Source organism: Cherax quadricarinatus, chromosome 42 (assembly GCF_038502225.1).
Source record: "Cherax quadricarinatus isolate ZL_2023a chromosome 42, ASM3850222v1, whole genome shotgun sequence".
NCBI lineage: Eukaryota > Metazoa > Arthropoda > Malacostraca > Decapoda > Parastacidae > Cherax > Cherax quadricarinatus.
Genome location: NC_091333.1, coordinates 21,857,067 through 21,878,751, shown reverse-complemented (window position 1 = coordinate 21,878,751; position 21,685 = coordinate 21,857,067). Strand labels below are relative to the sequence as shown.

Genomic DNA, 21,685 nt, shown 5'->3' with positions numbered 1-21,685 from the left:
TGCAGATGACAGTGCCCTGTTAGTGTCAGGTAAAGACCCACAAGATACAGCTAATGTTTTAACACTGGAAATGGAGTCCTGCAGCAAATGGTTAGTAGACAACAAACTATCATTACACCTCGGGAAAACTGAGAAGGGTAAATAATTTTAATGTCCAGTGTAATGGGGAGCCCATCACTTTGGTTTCATCAGTAAAATATCTGGGAATCCCCTTTGACCCATGCATGTCAGGAGAATTGATAGGGAACAGTGTAGTAAAGAAAGCGAATGCCAGACTGAAGTTCCTGTATAGACAAACACAGTGTCTACCTACTGAGGCTTGCAGGACCCTATGTCTAGCCCTTATACAATGCCATATGGATTACGCTTGCTCTTCATGGTACTCTGCCTTGACAAAAAAACTGAAAGATAGACTGCAAACCACCCAGAACAAAATCGTAAGATTCATCCTGGGGCTGGGACCAAGAGAACATGTAGGCCAGGATGAATTACAGCAGTTGGATATGCTGAATGCTGAAGACAGAGTAAAACAACTGAAGCTAAATCTTGTTTATAAAATTGCTCACAAACAGTGTCCAGAATATCTTGCTGTCAATTTTGTCAAGGTTGGGAACCAAAGCAATCATAGTACTAGGGGGAAGAGAGCACAACTTTGTAGTACCCACAGCCATTGGCCAGGCTTCAAACACCTTTTATTGTACAGCAATAAAGGAATGGAACAGACTACCCGCACATGTCAAAGCCAGTCATAGCATGAACCAGTTCAAGAAGAGTGCCAAAAGGTGTCTGATGAATGTAGCTACAGAAAGGGAGGGGAATGATTTTCTATTTTTTAGCTAACATACATGTAAATTTTACCTTGTTCCTAGTAATGACCCTTGTATTGTCGATAGTCTTAATGACCCTCGTGTAGTAGATAGTCTTTTTAGTATGATAATAAGATGTTATCTTCATTATAGAATAATAACAAAATATTATAACCTTTATATTATAATAATAAGGTAAAAGGACCCCAATGGAAATAAGTTACTCTGTCTGACTTTTTTGGGTTATCCTAGGTTCTCTACACATATGCTGCTATGTATGATAATTCTATGTAACTGTATTTGTGTATACCTGAATAAACTTACTTATCACATGTCACCACCGTCCATCACGTGTCACCACCCTCCACATTTCACCCTCCATCACACATCACCACCCTCCACCACATGTCACCACCCTCCTCCACATGTCATCACCCTCCATCATGTGTCATCACCCTCCATCACATGTCACCACCTTCCACCACTTGTCACCACCCTCCTCCACACATCACCACCCTCCATCACATGTCACCACCCTCCACACTTCACCCTCCATCACACATCACCGCCCTCCACCACACATCACCACCCTCCTCCACATGTCATCACCCTCCATCATGTGTCATCACCCTCCACACTTCACCCTCCATCACATGTCACCACCTTCCACCACTTGTCACCACCCTCCTCCACACATCACCACCCTCCATCACATGTCACCACCCTCCACACTTCACCCTCCATCACATGTCACCACCCTCCACCACACATCACCACCCTCCTCCACATGTCATCACCCTCCATCATGTGTCATCACCCTCCACACTTCACCCTCCATCACATGTCACCACCCTCCACACTTCACCCTCCATCACGTCACCACCCTCCTCCACACATCACCACCCTTCACCATACATCACCTTCCATCACATGTCACCACTCTCCATCACATGTCACCACCCTCCACACTTCACTCTCCATCACATGTCACCACCCTCCACACTTCACCCTCCATCACATGTCACCACCCTCCTCCACACATCACCACCCTCCATCACACATTATCACCCTCCATCACACATCACCACCCTCCATCACCCGTCACCACCCTCCATCACCCGTCACCACCCTCCATCACACATCACCACCCTCCATCACACATCACCTTCCATCACAAGTTATCACCCTCCATCACCCATCACCACTCTCCATCACACATCACCACCCTCCATCACACATTATCACCCTCAATCACACATCACCACCCTCCATCACATGTCACTACCTTCCGCCACACATCACCACCCTTCACCATACATCACCCTCCATCACATGTCACCACTCTCCATCACACATCACCACCCTCCACACTTCACTCTCCATCACACGTCACCACCCTCCACACTTCACTCTCCATCACACGTCACCACCCTCCACACTTCACTCTCCATCACATGTCACCACCCTCCACACTTCACCCTCCATCACATGTCACCACCCTCCACACTTCACTCTCCATCACACGTCACCACCCTCCACACTTCACCCTCCATCACACGTCACCACCCTCCACACTTCACCCTCCATCACACGTCACCACCCTCCACACTTTACCCTCCATCACATGTCACCACCCTCCACACTTCACCCTCTATCACACATCACCACCCTCCACACTTCACCCTCCATCACACATCACCACCCTCCACACTTCACCCTCCATCACACGTCACCACCCTCCACACTTCACCCTCCATCACACGTCACCACCCTCCACACTTCACCCTCCATCACACGTCACCACCCTCCACACTTTACCCTCCATCACATGTCACCACCCTCCACACTTCACCCTCCATCACACATCACCACCCTCCACACTTCACTCTCCATCACACGTCACCACCCTCCACACTTCACCCTCCATCACGTCACCACCCTCCACACTTCACTCTCCATCACACATCACCACCCTCCACACTTCACCCTCCATCACACATCACCACCCTCCACACTTCACCCTCCATCACACATCACCACCCTCCACACTTCACCCTCCATCACATGTCACCAACCTCCACACTTCACCCTTCATCATATGTCACCACACTCCACACTTCACTCTCCATCACATGTCACCACCCTCCACACTTCACCCTCCATCACATGTCACCACCCTCCACACTTCACCCTCCATCACATGTCACCACCCTCCACACTTCACCTTCCATCACACGTCACCACCCTCAACACTTCACCTTCCATCACATGTCACCACTCTCCACACTTCTCCCTCCATCACACATCACCACCCTCCATCACAAGTCACACATCACTACCCTCCACCACATGTCAATAACTTATAGAAATAAAGTTTAGAAAACACCTCAAAGTCACTATTTTAAACCAAACACATGGTCAGAGTTTTGCTTTACCCATCATGCACCACATGGGGCAGGATTTTTGTTATTACTGCACACATTGCACAGACCCACACCACGGCTTATTTATGGGAGCTGAGCTCAAAATGTAGATCTACGTGAGTGACACTGGTATCAATGATATTGGTCTACATGAGTGACACTGGCATCAATGATATAGGTCTACATGAGTGACATTGGCATCAATGATATAGGTCTACATGAGTGACACTGGAATCAATGATAGATAGATCTATCTGAGTGATATTGGTATCAGTGACAGGTCTACATGTGAGACAGTGAAAGGGTTAATGTATTTTTACTGATGTAAATACTGACAACTACATATACTGTACTGACTAGCCTCTCTTTCCTTGACTTCTTCCCTCACTGCCTTTGGTATTCCTGGTAGTAGTGTAATGGTGATAATAGTAACTAGTACAGGTCAGCCATCACTAATCCAGCATCATTGGGATCTGTAGTGTGCTGGATTAGTGAGTTTGCCTGATTACAGAGTGGGTAGGTTAGAATACACTTACATTTCGGCCTTTTTTTTATTAGTTTATCCTGCAGCATGTAAACATTCATTATTTCTTGTTCACTTATAAAACTGCATTGCTCTAGACCTTTTAGCAGTTCACCTGTCAACTGAATTAACCTATCAATAGAGAGACTTTCTGCTACATCATCCTCATTTTCATCACTTTCTCCCCCACTGGCTTGATGCTGTGGATTTTACAACCATTTTCACAATTTCTTAACCAGTATAATGATGAAATTTGAGTCAGTATAATGATCTGAGTAAGTATAATGATGAAATTTGAAATTATGATAGCTGAAATTAGTGCCGGATTACTGATGGAACCGGATAACTGACTGCCGGATTAGTGATGGCCAACCTGTACATAAATACAGTGGAACCTCTACTTGCAAGCGTGTCGACATGCGAGCTTTTCCAAATACGAGCAGTCGATGGATTGATTTTTTGCTTCCATATGCAAGCAAAATTTCCACAAGCGAGCAGACCTCAAGGCAGGTTCCTTGACACTGGTGAGGGGCTCTTGCTCTTGATCTCGGGAATTGTATCTCATTTGTTTGTTGGGCTATCTTATTGAAACTTGGGCAATGTATGATGGAAAGATGCTTCTTAACGTACACCAAAAATGAAAGAAATCTAAGCATAAATAATGGAGTTCACTTTTCAGCAATTAGCCGCCCCTTAGCGGTAATATCGAATGGCTTTTATGGTTGTATTCTCGTTTTTTTGGTCTCATTTGATAGAATGGAAGATATATTACAGAAATAGATATGATTTTAATTGCTTTCACAACAAAAAGTACCTTGAAATAGAGTTCAACCTAGGGGAAATGGTCCATTGCTTGGCTGTTTCAGAGTAAACAAATGACATCACTGTCCATTCCAATATGTAGTTGTGAATGGGTTGACATTATTTATACAATTATTGCAATAAGGAATAACAGTAAAGCTTACATTTGTGTGAATAAAAATTAGGTAGTAGGTTGGTAGACAGCAACCACCCAGGGAAGTACTACCGTCCTGCCAGATGACTGTGAAACAGAAACCTGTAACTGTTTTGCATGATGGTAGGATTGCTGGTTTCTTTTTCTGTCTCATAAACACGCTAGATAACAGGGATATCTTGCTACTCTTACTTACACTTTGGTCACACTTCACAGACACGCACATGCATATATATATACATACATCTAGGCTTTTCTCCTTTTTCTAAATAGCTCTTGTTCTTCTTTATTTCTTCTAGTGTCCATGGGGAAGTGGAAAAGAATCTTTCCTCCGTAAGCCATGCGTGTTGTATGAGGTGACTAAAATGCCAGGAGCAATGGGCTAGTAGCCCCTTCTCCTGTAGACATTTACTAAAAGAGAGAAGAAGAAAAACTTTATAAAACTGGGATGCTTGAATGTGCGTGGATGTAGTGCGGATGACAAGAAACAGATGATTGCTTATGTTATGAATGAAAAGAAGTTGGATGTCCTGGCCCTAAGCGAAACAAAGCTGAAGGGAGTAGGGGAGTTTCGGTGGGGGGAAATAAATGAGATTAAATCTGGAGTATCTGAGAGAGTTAGAGCAAAGGAAGGGGTAGCAGTAATGTTGAAGGATCAGTTATGGAAGGAGAAAAGAGAATATGAATGTGTAAATTCAAGAATTATGTGGATTAAAGTAAAGGTTGGATGCGAAAAGTGGGTCATAATAAGCGTGTATGCACCTGGAGAAGAGAGGAATGTAGAGGAGAGAGAGAGATTTTGGGAGATGTTAAGTGAATGTATAGGAGCCTTTGAACCAAGTGAGAGAGTAATTGTGGTAGGGGACCTGAATGCTAAAGTAGGAGAAACTTTTAGAGAGGGTGTGGTAGGTAAGTTTGGGGTGCCAGGTGCAAATGATAATGGGAGCCCTTTGATTGAACTTTGTATAGAAAGGGGTTTAGTTATAGGTAATACATATTTTAAGAAAAAGAGGATAAATAAGTATACAAGATATGATGTAGGGCGAAATGACAGTAGTTTGTTGGATTATGTATTGGTAGATAAAAGACTGTTGAGTAGACTTCAGGATGTACATGTTTATAGAGGGGCCACGGATATATCAGATCACTTTCTAGTTGTAGCTACAGTGAGAGTAAAAGGTAGATGGGATACAAGGAGAATAGAAGCATCAGGGAAGAGAGGTGTGAAGGTTTATAAACTAAAAGAGGAGGCAGTTAGGGCAAGATACAAACAGCTATTGGAGGATAGATGGGCTAATGAGAGCATAGGCAATGGGGTCGAAGAGGTATGGGGTAGGTTTAAAAATGTAGTGTTAGAGTGTTCAGCAGAAGTTTGTGGTTACAGGAAAGTGGGTGCGGGAGGGAAGAGGAGCGATTGGTGGAATGATGATGTAAAGAGAGTAGTAAGGGAGAAAAAGTTAGCATATGAGAAGTTTTTACAAAGTAGAAGTGATGCAAGGAGGGAAGAGTATATGGAGAAAAAGAGAGAGGTTAAGAGAGTGGTGAAGCAATGTAAAAAGAGAGCAAATGAGAGAGTGGGTGAGATGTTATCAACAAATTTTGTTGAAAATAAGAAAAAGTTTTGGAGTGAGATTAACAAGTTAAGGAAGCCTAGAGAACAAATGGATTTGTCAGTTAAAAATAGGAGAGGAGAGTTATTAAATGGAGAGTTAGAGATATTGGGAAGATGGAGGGAATATTTTGAGGAATTGTTAAATGTTGATGAAGATAGGGAAGCTGTGATTTGGTGTATTGGGCAAGGAGGAATAACATCTTGTAGGAGTGAGGAAGAGCCAGTTGTGAGTGTGGGGGAAGTTCGTGAGGCAGTAGGTAAAATGAAAGGGGGTAAGGCAGCCGGGATTGATGGGATAAAGATAGAAATGTTAAAAGCAGGTGGGGATATAGTTTTGGAGTAGTTGGTGCAATTATTTAATAAATGTATGGAAGAGGGTAAGGTACCTAGGGATTGGCAGAGAGCATGCATAGTTCCTTTGTATAAAGGCAAAGGGGACAAAAGAGAGTGCAAAAATTATAGGGGGATAAGTCTGTTGAGTATACCTGGTAAAGTGTATGGTAGAGTTATTATTGAAAGAATTAAGAGTAAGACGGAGAATAGGATAGCAGATGAACAAGGAGGCTTTAGGCAAGGTAGGGGGTGTGTTGACCAGGTGTTTACAGTGAAACATATAAGTGAACAGTCTTTGAGGTCTTTGTGGCATTTATGGATTTGGAAAAGGCATATGACAGGGTGGATAGGGGGGCAATGTGGCAGATGTTGCAGGTGTATGGTGTAGGAGGTAGGTTACTGAAAGCAGTGAAGAGTTTTTACGAGGATAGTGAGGCTCAAGTTAGAGGATGTAGGAAAGAGGGAAATTATTTCCCAGTAAAAGTAGGCCTTAGACAAGGATGTGTGATGTCACCATGGTTGTTTAATATATTTATAAATGGGGTTGTAAGAGAAGTGAATGCAAGGGTCTTGGCAAGAGGCGTGGAGTTAAAAGATAAAGAATCACACAAAGTGGGAGTTGTCACAGTTGCTCTTTGCTGATGACACTGTGCTCTTGGGAGATTCTGAAGAGAAGTTGCAGAGATTGGTGGATGAATTTGGTAGGGTGTGCAAAAGAAGAAAATTAAAAGTGAATACAGGAAAGAGTAAGGTTATGAGGATAACAAAAAGATTAGGTGATGAAAGATTGGATATCAGATTGGAGGGAGAGAGTATGGAGGAGGTGAATGTATCCAGATATTTGGGAGTGGACGTGTCAGCGGGTCTATGAAAGATGAGGCGAATCATAGAATTGATGAGGGGAAAAGGGTGAGTGGTGCACTTAGGAGTCTGTGGAGACAAAGAACCTTGTCCTTGGAGGCAAAGAGGGGAATGTATGAGAGTATAGTTTTACCAACGCTCTTATATGGGTGTGAAGCATGGGTGATGAATGTTGCAGCGAGGAGAAGGCTGGAGGCAGTGGAGATGTCATGTCTGAGGGCAATGTGTGGTGTGAATATAATGCAGAGAATTCGTAATTTGGAAGTTAGAAGAGGTGCGGGATTACCAAAACTGTTGTCCAGAGGGCTGAGGAAGGGTTGTTGAGGTGGTTTGGACATGTAGAGAGAATGGAGCGAAACAGAGTGACTTCAAGAGTGTATCAGTCTGTAGTGGAAGGAAGGCGGGGTAGGGGTCGGCCTAGGAAAGGTTGGAGGGAGGGGGTAAAGGAGGTTTCGTGTGTGAGGGGCTTGGACTTCCAGCAGGCATGCGTGAGCGTGTTTGATAGGAGTGAATGGAGACAAATGGTTTTTAATACTTGACGAGCTGTTGGAGTGTGAGCAAAGTAACATTTATGAAGGGGTTCAGGGAAACCGGCAGGCCGGACTTGAGTCCTGGAGATGGGAAGTACAGTGCCTGCACTCTGAAGGAGGGGTGTTAATGTTGCAGTTTTAAAACTGTAGTGTAAAGCACCCTTCTGGCAAGACAGTGATGGAGTGAATGATGGTGAAAGTTTTTCTTTTTCAGGCCACCCTGCCTTGGTGGGAATCGGCCAGTGTGATAATAAAAAAAAAAAAAATTAAAATTATTTATACAGTGGAACCTCAAATATCGAACTTTCTTCGGTCCAGAAGTCTGTTCGAGTGCCTTTACCGAATGAATTTATTCCCATCAGGAATAATGTAAATTAGATTAGTCCATTTCAGACCCTTAAAAATACACTTATAAAAGCACTTACAAAAATACACTTACATAATTGGTTGTGTTGGGAGCAGTTCAATTTTTGAGGTTCCACTGTATAATAATAATAATAATAATAATAATAATAATAATAATAATAATAATAATAATGAAAGAAATCTTAAGCATAAATAATGGAGTTCACTTCTCAGCAATTAGCCACCCCTTAGCGGTAATTTTGAATGGTTTTTATGGTTGTATTCTCGTTTTTTTTTGGTCTCATTTGATAGAATGAAGATATATTACAGAAATAGATACGATTTTGATTGCTTTAACGACGAAAAGTACCTTGAAATTGAGCTCAACCTAGGACAAATGGTCAATTGCAGTCGTGAATGGGTTGACATTATTTATACAATTATTGCAATAAGGAATAGCAGTAAATCTTTTATATAATAAAAGATTTTATAATAATAATATATAATTATATAATAAAAATATTTTTATATAACAATAATATGTATAATAATAATACAGATATAATAATAATGTACTACATATAACAATTATAATGGACGGCTTTAAAAGGCCGTCACTAGAGGCAGTGTTTACCACAACAAAGAGGGAGGGGTTGTGGCCGCCTCCACCTGTTACATAATGATATATTTTATTCATTCTAGAGTATATATCATGTTTCTGTTATTTTTATTGTTTGTTATGTCATATTAGATGAACTGTGGTACATAAATAAGCCGTAGAGATGATATTAGCAAAATTATTCATGAAGTATTTTCATTGGTCTCCAGACAAACTCTCGTCCACCATCGACATCGCCCATACCGCTAATGAATGACATTTTATTCATTCTAGAGTATATATCATGTTTCCATGTTATTCATATTGTTTGTTATGTCATATTAGATGAACTTTGGTAGATAAATAAGCTGTATAGATGATATTAGCTAAATTATTCATGAAGTAGTATTTTGCCCGGTCTCCAGACAAACTCTCATCCACCGCTGACACTGCCCATACCACCACATGAATGACATTTTATTAATTTTAGAGTATACATGTATATCAGGTTTGTATGTTATTTATATTGTTTATTATGTCATATTTGATAAAGTGAGACAGATAAATAAGCCATAGAGTTGATATTAGCGAAATTAATTAAGTACAGAATTCCACTGGAACGGATTAATTGCATTTCAATTAATATAAATGAGAAAAATTGACTATGCAAACGAGCAAATCCAGTTGCGAGCAAGGTCATGGAACGGATTAAACTCGCAAGTAGAGGTTCCACTACAGTACATGTGTGATATATTGTATATTAACCCATTAACTGTTCAAACGTAGATCTATGTTCTTACCACTAGAGCTCCAAACATAGATCTACGTTTTATTTTTCCTGCCTTTAAATTTGGCACGACTGGCCCGAGATGCCTGGTCAGCATAGAATGAGTCTAAACACTTGGTGTGCACAGTATTAAAAAAATCAGGGACCACTAAGTACCTTGTGGGAGCACCAGTTCAACCGAGTGCCAGCTAGAGCAAACAACATGGCAAACACTGGGATTCACTGATGTCATGTAGTACAGTGGACCCCCGCATAACGATCACCTCTGAATGTGACCAATTATGTAAGTGTATTTATGTAAGTGCGTTTGTACGTGTATGTTTGGGGGTCTGAAATGGACTAATCTACTTCACAATATTCCTTATGGGAACAAATTCGGTCAGTACTGGCACCTGAACATACTTCTGGAGTGAAAAAATATCATTAACCGGGGGTCCACTGTATTAACACTCCCGTTTTAAGAGGAAAGTGATGCTGACACCAAGTTTAGTGGCTCTGAGGTGGATGTGGGCACAGGTAGTCGAGGAAATATAAAAAAAACCTTGATAATAACCCATGTGCAACATTTAAGCAACACCCTTTCAATTTTGATACCACCAGTAGTGTCATCCTGTCAGAATGTCTTATAACCTTTGCCCTAAGTAAAGAGAAACAATTCTGCAACATGTAATACATGTTTTGTAGGCTGGTTGGGTGGCTGCTTGGCTGGCTGGCTGCCTGGTCAACTGGCTGGCTGGCAGTTGGCTGGCAGCTGGCTGGCTGGCTGATTGACTTTGGCTGTCTCTGTCTCCGTCTGTCTGTATCTGCCTCTGTCTAGCTCTGTCCATCTCTATCTATCTCTGTCTATCTCTGTCTCACAGGTACATAAATACAATTATACATAGTGTAAATTACCTAGGATAACGCTCCTGTCTGTCTCAACTACTGGATCACTACGACAAGGTCCTAAATGCACTAGAAGACAAAAAGAATGCAGATGTAATATATACAGACTTTGCAAAAGCCTTCGACAAGTGTGACCATGGCGTAATAGCGCACAAAATGCGCGCTAAAGGAATAACAGGAAAAGTTGGTCGATGGATCTATAATTTCCTCACTAACAGAACACAGAGAGTAGTCGTCAACAGAGTAAAGTCCGAGGCAGCTACGGTGAAAAGCTCTGTTCCACAAGGCACAGTACTAGCTCCCATCTTGTTCCTCATCCTCATATCCGACATAGACAAGGATGTCAGCCACAGCACCGTGTCTTCCTTTGCAGATGACACCCGAATCTGCATGACAGTGTCTTCCATTGCAGACACTGCAAGGCTCCAGGCGGACATCAACCAAATCTTTCAGTGGGCTGCAGAAAACAATATGAAGTTCAACGATGAGAAATTTCAATTACTCAGATATGGTAAACATGAGGAAATTAAATCTTCATCAGAGTACAAAACAAATTCTGGCCACAAAATAGAGCGAAACACCAACGTCAAAGACCTGGGAGTGATTATGTCGGAGGATCTCACCTTCAAGGACCATAACATTGTATCAATCGCATCTGCTAGAAAAATGACAGGATGGATAATGAGAACCTTCAAAACTAGGGAGGCCAAGCCCATGATGACACTCTTCAGGTCACTTGTTCTATCTAGGCTGGAATATTGCTGCACTCTAACAGCACCTTTCAAGGCAGGTGAAATTGCCGACCTAGAAAATGTACAGAGAACTTTCACGGCGCGCATAACGGAGATAAAACACCTCAATTACTGGGAGCGCTTGAGGTTTCTAAACCTGTATTCCCTGGAACGCAGGAGGGAGAGATACATGATTATATACACCTGGAAAATCCTAGAGGGACTAGTACCGAACTTGCACACGAAAATCACTCACTACGAAAGCAAAAGACTTGGCAGACGATGCACCATCCCCCCAATGAAAAGCAGGGGTGTCACTAGCACGTTAAGAGACCATACAATAAGTGTCAGGGGACCGAGACTGTTCAACTGCCTCCCAGCACACATAAGGGGGATTACCAACAGACCCCTGGCAGTCTTCAAGCTGGCACTGGACAAGCACCTAAAGGCAGTTCCTGATCAGCCGGGCTGTGGCTCGTACGTTGGTTTGCGTGCAGCCAGCAGCAACAGCCTGGTTGATCAGGCGCTGATCCACCAGGAGGCCTGGTCACAGACCGGGCCGCGGGGGCGTTGACCCCCGAAACTCTCTCCAGGTAAACTCCAGGTAACCCAAAAAATCCAAAGTGCTATACTGTGCTTGTCAATATAATGCGCAGTATGCATGACTGGCAAGTAATACATGTTTACACTTGCTCAGGAACCAGACATATGATGCAGCTGTGTGTAATACCTGTTGGTTCATGAGTGGCTCTCTCTGAGACAGTGAGAGAGACAAGCAGAGGGAGACAGATAAGCAGAGACAGAGATAAACGGAGCAAGACAGACAGATAGATGGAGAGCTAGACAGACAGACACATGTTTATGTGTAACAGTGAAAACAAATAATGCCAGGGCCGTGGACACTCATCAAATGTCACCAGTGCACTGTCAGCAGTGGACTGACACTTGTCTTACATCATGCTTCAAGGGATATTATTATTATTATTATTATTATTATTATTATTATTATTATTATTATATACTCCCGCATATCCAAAACATTGCTGGGATCTATAAATACTTTGTATACATGTATATTCCTAGACAATAGTAAATGACCAAGGCAGGCGTAAATGTTCATCTGTCAGTGTGTTTGTGACAATTTGAGTACAATTTCAGTACCCAATACTAGTGTCAGAACAAAGATTGGCTATGAAACCATAAGAACTACTGTAAATTGTAATTATCAGAACATAAAACTTATATAAAATAATAAGAAAACTAGAAAAAAGGTATATCGGCAACACTTCTGCAAGCGGCAGCACTCCACGTTGCCATCAGGTGATCATCAAGTGCCAACTTCACAGGCTCATATCTCTAAATATTTTTTTATCCTATGTCACAGAAAAATGCACTCTTTATTTCTATATAAAAAAAAAATTCAAAATATTTGGAGTGCTGGGCAAGAAAATATAGATCTACACTTGGACAGTTCAAGGGTTAAAATAGTTTTAGAAAACTCCTTAAATCAAGGTGTGTCTAATACACTGATACATCTTATGTATGGCAAATGTAGTAAATGGACCCAATGAACTTGAACTTACATCCTGTACTGCATTTTGTGCTTTATACTCTGCTTTCTTTGCAGCTTTCTCAGCAGCCTTCTGTGCTTTCTTCAAGGCTTTCTTACTCGGCCCATCTTCTGAGCTGAAGGAAAAAAAGGAAATTAACAAATAATATTTCTACCTTATCTTGCAACAATATTTTAATGACTTGTTTTTTTGGTAAATCTATCACTTTAAAAAATAGGCAAACAAACAAGTATAGGACACTACAGAAATTTATCTAAAATGTACAGGGCACCACAGAAATTTATCTAAAAAAATTTATTCAATTCTATTCACAAAATGCACAAAATCACTTCCATTTACAATCTAGATAACAAAGTACTGTAATGTAAACACCAGTAACTTTAAGGGATCATCTGATATTACTCTGCTTTATTTACAGTTAATTTGTATACATTTACAAAATTTTTAATTTACAAAATCATAAGTGATGTCATGTCTCAGGGCAATGCATGGTATAAATATTATGAAGAAAACTGGATACTTGGAGTTTAGGAGGTGCAGGGTAACTCTAGGCCAATATCCAGCTTGCCATTACTGTCTAAAATCTTTGGAAAAATAATACCCAAGATGTTTTCTATTGATGGATATTAGGATGCTATTTGTAAGCCACAGGCTCAGTCTCTTTGCTGAGATCTGCTTCGTTATCATTAGACAATGTCTATTATAGAGGTTTTGGGTTTTATGTAGAAATATTTTGACACATTTATCAATATCATGTATGTCTGCTAGCTCGCCCAGCCAGTCAGTGTTATGCAAGGCAGAAGTAAAATTATTTACTAAAGACTCATCATGTAGTCGAAGAGAGATCTTGGTCATGTCCTGTGGCAATCTACCTAAGTCAGTATGATACAAATCATACATTTAAAATTGCCCCTTTTGTGGAGAAATTTTCTCCGGGAGGGGGGTATCAGCCCCCTTTAGCCCTTTTCAGCCCTGAAGGGTCAGCCCTCTCCAAAGGGGCAAGCATCTTGTTTACTGCTACATCAATTAATTACCAGCAGATGTTTAACCAGCGTGTACCAGTTACATGGTCATGCGGCTCTTTGCAGGAGACCACTGTTGCAAGTGTGTGGTTTAAGTAAGATACATCAATCTCTTACCTTAACACAACAATTAAGGAAAATCCTGTACCCACTTTATTACCATGTTAAAAATGTACATTGTTGTCTACACTTAAGACAGCAAGAATCAAGCATTCTGCATTGCTTCCTGGTGGAAGTTTGGCAAGGAGGTGAAATGTGCTAGGTCAGCTTTTCCTTTATGTGCTAGGGGCATTGGCAGTGGCGTAGGAGGCTGTGGGGTTAGATTGTTTTTGACCCTGCTAGAGGATACATTGACGCCGGGATAACCAACAAAGAACACTGATCTGCACATTTTTGTGCATAAAAGTATCTCAAAAAACACACCTTAACACTTACAGAGAAGTGTGATCAGCTTCTTCAGTGATAAGATTGTGATTAATAAAAACAATACTTGAACAGAATGCAACAATGAGTGTTGCGATCCTAACGGAGTGTGTGCGACATTCTTCAAAGAACACGTCTGTTTCAATGAAGACAAGGGATAACTGGGTGCAACTACGAGCCAGCTACAAATACCCAAGTGCATTTAATATACATGATAGTGGTAGGTCAGCTGCGCAGTGGATATCCTTTTATGTTTATTAACGTAACAATACCCTGTGAAACGCGGACTTTTGACTCCACACACGTGAGTATTAGTTCCAGTCAGCAATCAATTTCTGAGATATGCTGACATAACGCCCCCTAGGGGTAATTATACTCACCCATAATTTATTTTCCAGCCCGTTGAGGGATGCATACGACAGTTTCTCAAGAAATCGCCTGCAGGGACGGCTGTTTAGGGGAAAGCTGTCTATCAAGATAAGTCCCCCTACAGTCCATATTTAATCTTTGACTTAGCTTGTAGCATTATCCTCAACACCTTTTGTACATCAGTTGCCTTTCTTATTGTGCATATAATTGTTAACTGCTTAGGAAATTCTACTTAAGTGAAGGTCAATAAATCAGTCTGAAATATTAATGCATACTTTTAAATAAAGTATGTAATGTTGTTCATTTAGATACCTGTCTTTTTGTACATTTAAAGAAATCAAACTAAATTATTTATACCTAATTCTTAAGTAGTCTTTCAGCATTAGGATCAGTTTGCCCAAAATGCAGTACATACTAGTGGCTTTTTTTATTTTATTACATGTAAACTACAATATCTGTATACTGTATAAGAAAAATAAAAATTTATGATGAGTAGAACACTGTCTAGGAGTCACTGAAGCTGAAACTCTGGGTAGCGTCACGTACAGAATGGTTAAATAATACATGAGTGAGAGGGGGCCTTGCACATTTTGAATTAGCAAGGTTATCAAAGTTAATTCCTTGGATAGCCTTGAGAATGGGTTGGACAAATATTTTTGTTAGAGGGTTTGGTTTAGAGAAAGACTTGCCTAGTATGGGTCTGTGTTCCTCCATTCTTATGTTTTATATAAACAACTCATAATGACTGCTACAAGATAATTATTTTGTAAATAGTTTATTACCACTAACTTGCCTAGCTATTGAAACTTTGTGGCCCAGTCCCTAGACCCGTGTGTGCATGCATGTGTGCGTGTGTGTGCACGTGTACTCACCTATTTGTGGTTGCAGGGGTAGAGACTCAGCTCCTGGCCCTGCCTCTTCACTGACTGCTACTGGGTCCTCTCTCTCCGTTCCATGGGCTTTATCATACCTCATCTTAAAACTATGTATGGTTCCTGCCTCCACTACATCGCTTGCCAGACTATTCCACTTCCTAACAACTCTATGGCCGAAAAAATACTTCCTAACATCCCTTTGACTCTGAGTCTTCAATTTCCAATTGTGACCCCTTGTTTCTGTGTCCTATCTCTGGAACATCCTGTCTCTGTCCACCTTGTCTATCCTATGCAGTATTTTGTGTGTGTGTGTGTGTGTGTGTGTGTGTGTGTGTGTGTGTGTGTGTGTGTGTGTGTGTGTGTGTGTGTGTGCGTGCGCGCGTGTGCGTGCGTGTGTGCGCGCGTGTGCGTGTGCATGTGCGTGTGTGTGTGCGTGTGCACATGTGCATGTGTGTGCACGCACATGTGCAGCTTGTTCTTTCTAAATTGAAAGTATTACTGAAACAAAGGGTCTATATGCTACTGACAATTGGGCGTGCAATAAACCTTGTATAATCTTCCTCTCATGAAAGTATTGATGTGCCTACAAATTTACATCCAAAAACAGTTTGCTCAAGAAATAAATATCTGTGCCTGGATTTGGATACCTGGAGTTTACCTGGAGAGAGTTCCGGGGGTCACTGCCCCCGCGGCCCGGTCTGTGACCAGGCCTCCTGGTGGATCAGAGCCTGATCAACCAGGCTGTTACTGCTGGCTGCACGCAAACCAACGTACGAGCCACAGCCCGGCTGATCAGGAACCGACTTTAGGTGCTTGTCCAGTGCCAGCTTGAAGACTGCCAGGGGTCTGTTGGTAATCCCCCTTATGTATGCTGGGAGGCAGTTGAACAGTCTTGGGCCCCTGACACTTATTGTATGGTCTCTTAACGTGCTAGTGACACCCCTGCTTTTCATTGGGGGGACGTTGCATCGTCTGCCAAGTCTTTTGCTTTCGTTGTGAGTGATTTTCGTGTGCAAGTTTGGTACTAGTTCCTCTAGGATTTTCCAGGTGTAGATAATCATGTATTAGTTCCTCTAGGATTTTCCAGGTGTAGATAATCATGTATCTCTTTGGTAGGATCATATACTGCACTAAAGCTATACAAAAAAACTTCTAAATAATTTAAGATTGCTCAAGTTAAACTTAATTCAGCTTTGTCCTTGGAGGCAAAGAGGGGAATGTATGAGAGTATAGTTTTACCAACGCTCTTATATGGGTGTGAAGTATGGGTGATGAATGTTGCAGCGAGGAGAAGGCTGGAGGCAGTGGAGATGTCATGTCTGAGAGCAATGTGTGGTGTGAATATAATGCAGAGAGTTCATAGTTTGGAAGTTAGGAGGAGGTGCAGGATTACCAAAACTGTTGTCCAGAGGGCTGAGGAAGGGTTGTTGAGGTGGTTCGGACATGTAGAGAGAATGGAGCGAAACAGAATAACTTCAAGAGTGTATCAGTCTGTAGTGGAAGGAAGGCAGGGTAGGGGTCGGCCTAGGAAAGGTTGGAGGGAGGGGGTAAAGGAGGTTTTGTGTGCGAGGGGCTTGGACTTCCAGTAGGCATGCGTGAGCGTGTTTGATAGGAGTGAATGGAGACAAATGGTTTTTAATACTTGACGTGCTGTTGGAGTGTGAGCAAAGTAACATTTATGAAGGGGTTCAGGGAAACCGGCAGGCCGGACTTGAGTCCTGGAGATGGGAAGTACAGTGCCTGCACTCTGAAGGAGGGGTGTTAATGTTGCAGTTTAAAAACTGTAGTGTAAAGCACCCTTCTGGCAAGACAGTGATGGAGTGAATGATGGTGAAAGTTTTTCTTTTTCGGGCCACCCTGCCTTGGTGGGAATCGGCCAATGTGATAATAAAAAAAAAAAAAAAATACTATATATTGTGCTAAGGATTGTTCAACCATAAACTCATTACTTCAAAATTAGATTCTTAGATTTCATTGTTTTAAATAATACTCAATTTTAATAAGCTCATATTGCAAATTGTTTTAAATTGCTCTAATTGTAATAATACTAATTGTAATAATACTAAATTTTAATAATCTCATGTTGTAAATTGTTTCAAATTGTTCTAATTGTAATAATTTAATATTGTAATTGTTTTTAAAGTGTTCCATTGTAATATTTCTAGTGTAAAATAATTCAAATTGTACCAATGTTTGATATAATGTAATTTTTATAAACTAACTTTAAACGTTTAATTACTGTGCTCAACATTACTCATCAAAGGTCCATATAATTATCTGTAATTGCTTTATTAATCTTGAGTTAATATTAAGTTTGCTATGTGCTAAAATGTAATACTCTAACTACCTCTGCTGATATATAAAAAACCAATGTTCAATTCGAACCAACTAAGACATATATATCTCTTATTAAGTAGAGTCAGTAAAGTATTAGGTTTAGTCTGGCCAAAATGCCTCAGCATGAGAGTGACTTTCTTGGCACTTGCAAATCAATATTGTAATTAAACATTGTAAACTATGCATGGAAGTAGACTCCTTAGAACATGTCAGTCACACATTGTAAAATTTGCAAAGAAATAAAAATCTGAATTTGAAAGGATCATATACTGCCTGGGAAAATGGGACATATATAATTATATTCGATGGCATGGAGACAAGACGGTTCATTCCTTGGATCAAGAACTCTTCTCTGGCTCAAGGGGATGGTTACGTAAGTTTATTCAGGTACACACAAATACAGTTACATAAATTATCATACATAACAGCGTATATATAATTACCCAGGATAACCCAAAACAAGTCCCATTGGGGTCCTTTCAACAAACAATATGTACCTCTTAACAAACTCAACCTAGAAATAGTTCACGTTTGAGAAGAAGTAAGGCAAAGTAAAGCACAACTTAAACATAGTAAAGAGTTGAATTTGCACTATACTTTTCTTTGTTTTCATTGGTCATTCTGAGGCCGAAATATGTTGATGTAGACGCGAAAATGACAACCTCGTGCAGCAGCAGCAGCAGCAGCAGGTGAAGCTGATGTTGGGCTGAAGAATCACAACGGTCTCAGGCATGTATGAACCCTGCAGTCTGTGTCACAACCACCACTCACTATGGTCTCAGCCATGTATGAAGATAAGATAAGATTTCGTTCGGATTTTTAACCCCGGAGGGTTAGCCACCCAGGATAACCCAAGAAAGTCAGTGCGTCATCGAGGACTGTCTAACTTATTTCCATTGGGGTCCTTAATCTTGTCCCCCAGGATGCGACCCACACCAGTCGACTAACACCCAGGTACCTATTTGCTGCTAGGTGAACAGGACAACAGGTGTAAGGAAACGTGTCGAAATGTTTCCACCCGCCGGGAATCGAACCCGGGCCCTCCGTGTGTGAAGCGGGAGCTTTAGCCACCAGGCCACCAGGCCACCCTGCAGTCTGTGTCACAACCACCACTCACTATGGTCTCAGCCATGTATGAACCATGCAGTCTGTGTCACAACCACCACTCACTATGGTCTCAGCCATGTATGAACCCTGCAGTCTGTGTCACAACCACCACTCACTATGGTCTCAGCCATGTATGAACCCTGCAGTCTGTGTCACAACCACCACTCACTATGGTCTCAGCTATGTATGAACCCTGCAGTCTGTGTCACAACCACCACTCACTATGGTCTCAGCCATGTATGAACCATGCAGTCTGTGTCACAACCACCACTCACTATGGTCTCAGCCATGTATGAACCATGCAGTCTGTCACAACCACCACTCACTATGGTCTCAGCCATGTATGAACCCTGCAGTCTGTGTCACAACCACCACTCACTATGGTCTCAGGCATGTATGAACCCTGCAGTCTGTGTCGCAACCACCACTCACTATGGTCTTAGGCATGTATGAACCCTGCAGTCTGTGTCACAACCACCACTCACTATGGTCTCAGTCATGTATGAACCCTGCAGTCTGTCACAACCACCACTCACTATGGTCTTAGGCATGTATGAACCCTGCAGTCTGTGTCACAACCACCACTCACTATGGTCTCAGGCATGTATGAACCCTGCAATCTGTGTCACAACCACCACTCACTATGGTCTCAGGCATGTATGAACCCTGCAATCTGTGTCACAACCACCACTCACTATGGTCTCAGGCATTTATTTATTTATTTATTTATTTATTTAGTAATTTGAGCACACATACAGGGGTAAAAAAAAATACAGGTAAGAGCAGCATGCCAATGCCACTTGTATGCGTAGCATTACGCGCAGGCTTAAAATTAACTTAAGATTAACTAAGCAATGATGTAATCAGTGATAAAACATTATTGTAAACAGATAACAATAAAGCACAAATGAGTATTACAAAGACAGGTCATATGGTTGCATGCATTGCTGTACATTCAGTAGAATGGAGTATTCTGTTAGGTAGTGTATTTAAAAAATCACAAAGTTAGATTGGGTCTTAGGTTTAACATTTGTGTGATATAATTGTGAGAAACATTTAAGATATACAATTTATAAGGTTCAGTTATTCAGTATTTATTTGGTTTTGGGTGAGTAAGTGATCTTTGAGAAGAGACTTGAATTTGTAAACAGGTAGTGTTTCTTTTATATTTACAGGTAATGAATTCTAGATTTTAGGGCCTTTTATGTGCATTGAGTTTTTGCATAGTGTGAGATGGACACGAGGAACATCAAAGAGTGATCTGTGCCTTGTGTTATGGTCATGTGTTCTGTTGAGGTTGGCAAGGAGATGTTTGAGGGGAGGGTTAATATCAGAGTTAAGTGTTCTATGTATGTAATAGGTGCAGTAATAAGTATGGATGGTTTGTATGATGAGTAGGTTTAGTGTTTTGAATATTGGTGGAGTGTGCTGCCTGTAGTGGGAATTTGTTATCATTCTGACTGCAGCCTTTTGTTGGGTAATTAGTGGTCTGAGATGGTTAATTGTTGTTGAGCCCCATGCACAAATTCCATAGGTGAGATAGGGGTAAATAAGAGAGTGATATAGGGCCAGGAGGGCTGACTGTGGAACGTAGTACCGTATCTTCGATAGTATGCCTACGGTCTTGGAAATTTTCTTAGAAATTTGTTGTATATGTGTATGAAATTTGAGTCTATTATCAGGGTGGATTCCTAAGAATTTTCCCTCTGTTAGCTTTGTGATAGGTGATCCGTTTATCATTATGTTAAGAGGGACATCTGTAGTTCTGTTACCAAACTGAATGAAGTAGGTTTTGTCAATGTTTAGTGTAAGTTTGTTAGTCCTCATCCAGGTAGATATTTTCTGTAATTCGGTATTTACAGTATTGGCTAGCGTGACTGGGCTCGGGTGAGAGAAGACGTATGTAGTGTCATCTGCAAATAGTGTGGGTTTGAGTAATTGCGATGCATTTCAAATTCTCTCTAAGGATTACAATGCTGAGTTTACAGAATTTGGTTATTGTGTGGTTTACATGTAGTAAAATAATAATTACAGAGTGTACCACTAGAACACCTAGCATGGCTAGGCAGATTAGAGATTTTGCCACCGAAGTGGCTAGTTTATTGTGCACCCCATATCCATCCTGTGGACGGTAGCGCGAGAGCATATGGATACACAAAAGGCCTAGGAACTAGGCCCCAAAGGGTTAACAGGAATACATATGGATTTATATCTACATATCTATAGTTCACTTATCTGTTACAAGCAAATTTAGGAAATTTGCTTAGTATATCTGGTATCTTATTTTCATTAATAAGATATCTTGACATGTCACATAGGTAATTATACTGTCTGTCTCTGTATTCCTCAATAAGTGGACAATTAAGCACATAGTGTTCAAGAGAATGACCATATGCCTGATCACATAATTTACATTTAGTTTGATCATCATCTGTGTGTCTCCCAAACTGCCAGAAGTACTTATAACCAAGCCTAAGCCTGGCCACTACAACATCAGTCAGTCTGTTCACATTGCAAGTTGCTCCATAAACATACTTATCTACGTTCATGTTATCATAGTGGGTTATAGATCTACTCAGGCTTCTAACTGCA

At 41.2% G+C, this 21,685-nt stretch overlaps 1 protein-coding gene across 1 annotated transcript in view; it reads right to left on the bottom strand.

Annotated features, from left to right (window-relative positions):
* Positions 1-18,746, bottom strand: part of AspRS (aspartyl-tRNA synthetase) — a 57,449-nt gene extending 38,703 nt beyond the window's left edge. The window contains exons 1-2 of the mRNA XM_053786508.2: positions 18,584-18,746; positions 12,973-13,075 (exon numbers count right to left, since the gene is read on the bottom strand). Of these exons, the coding sequence (XP_053642483.2) occupies positions 12,973-13,075; positions 18,584-18,606 (126 nt within the window). The 5' untranslated portion in view covers positions 18,607-18,746. The remainder of the gene's footprint in view (positions 1-12,972; positions 13,076-18,583) is intronic.
* Positions 18,747-21,685: the final 2,939 nt, after the last annotated feature.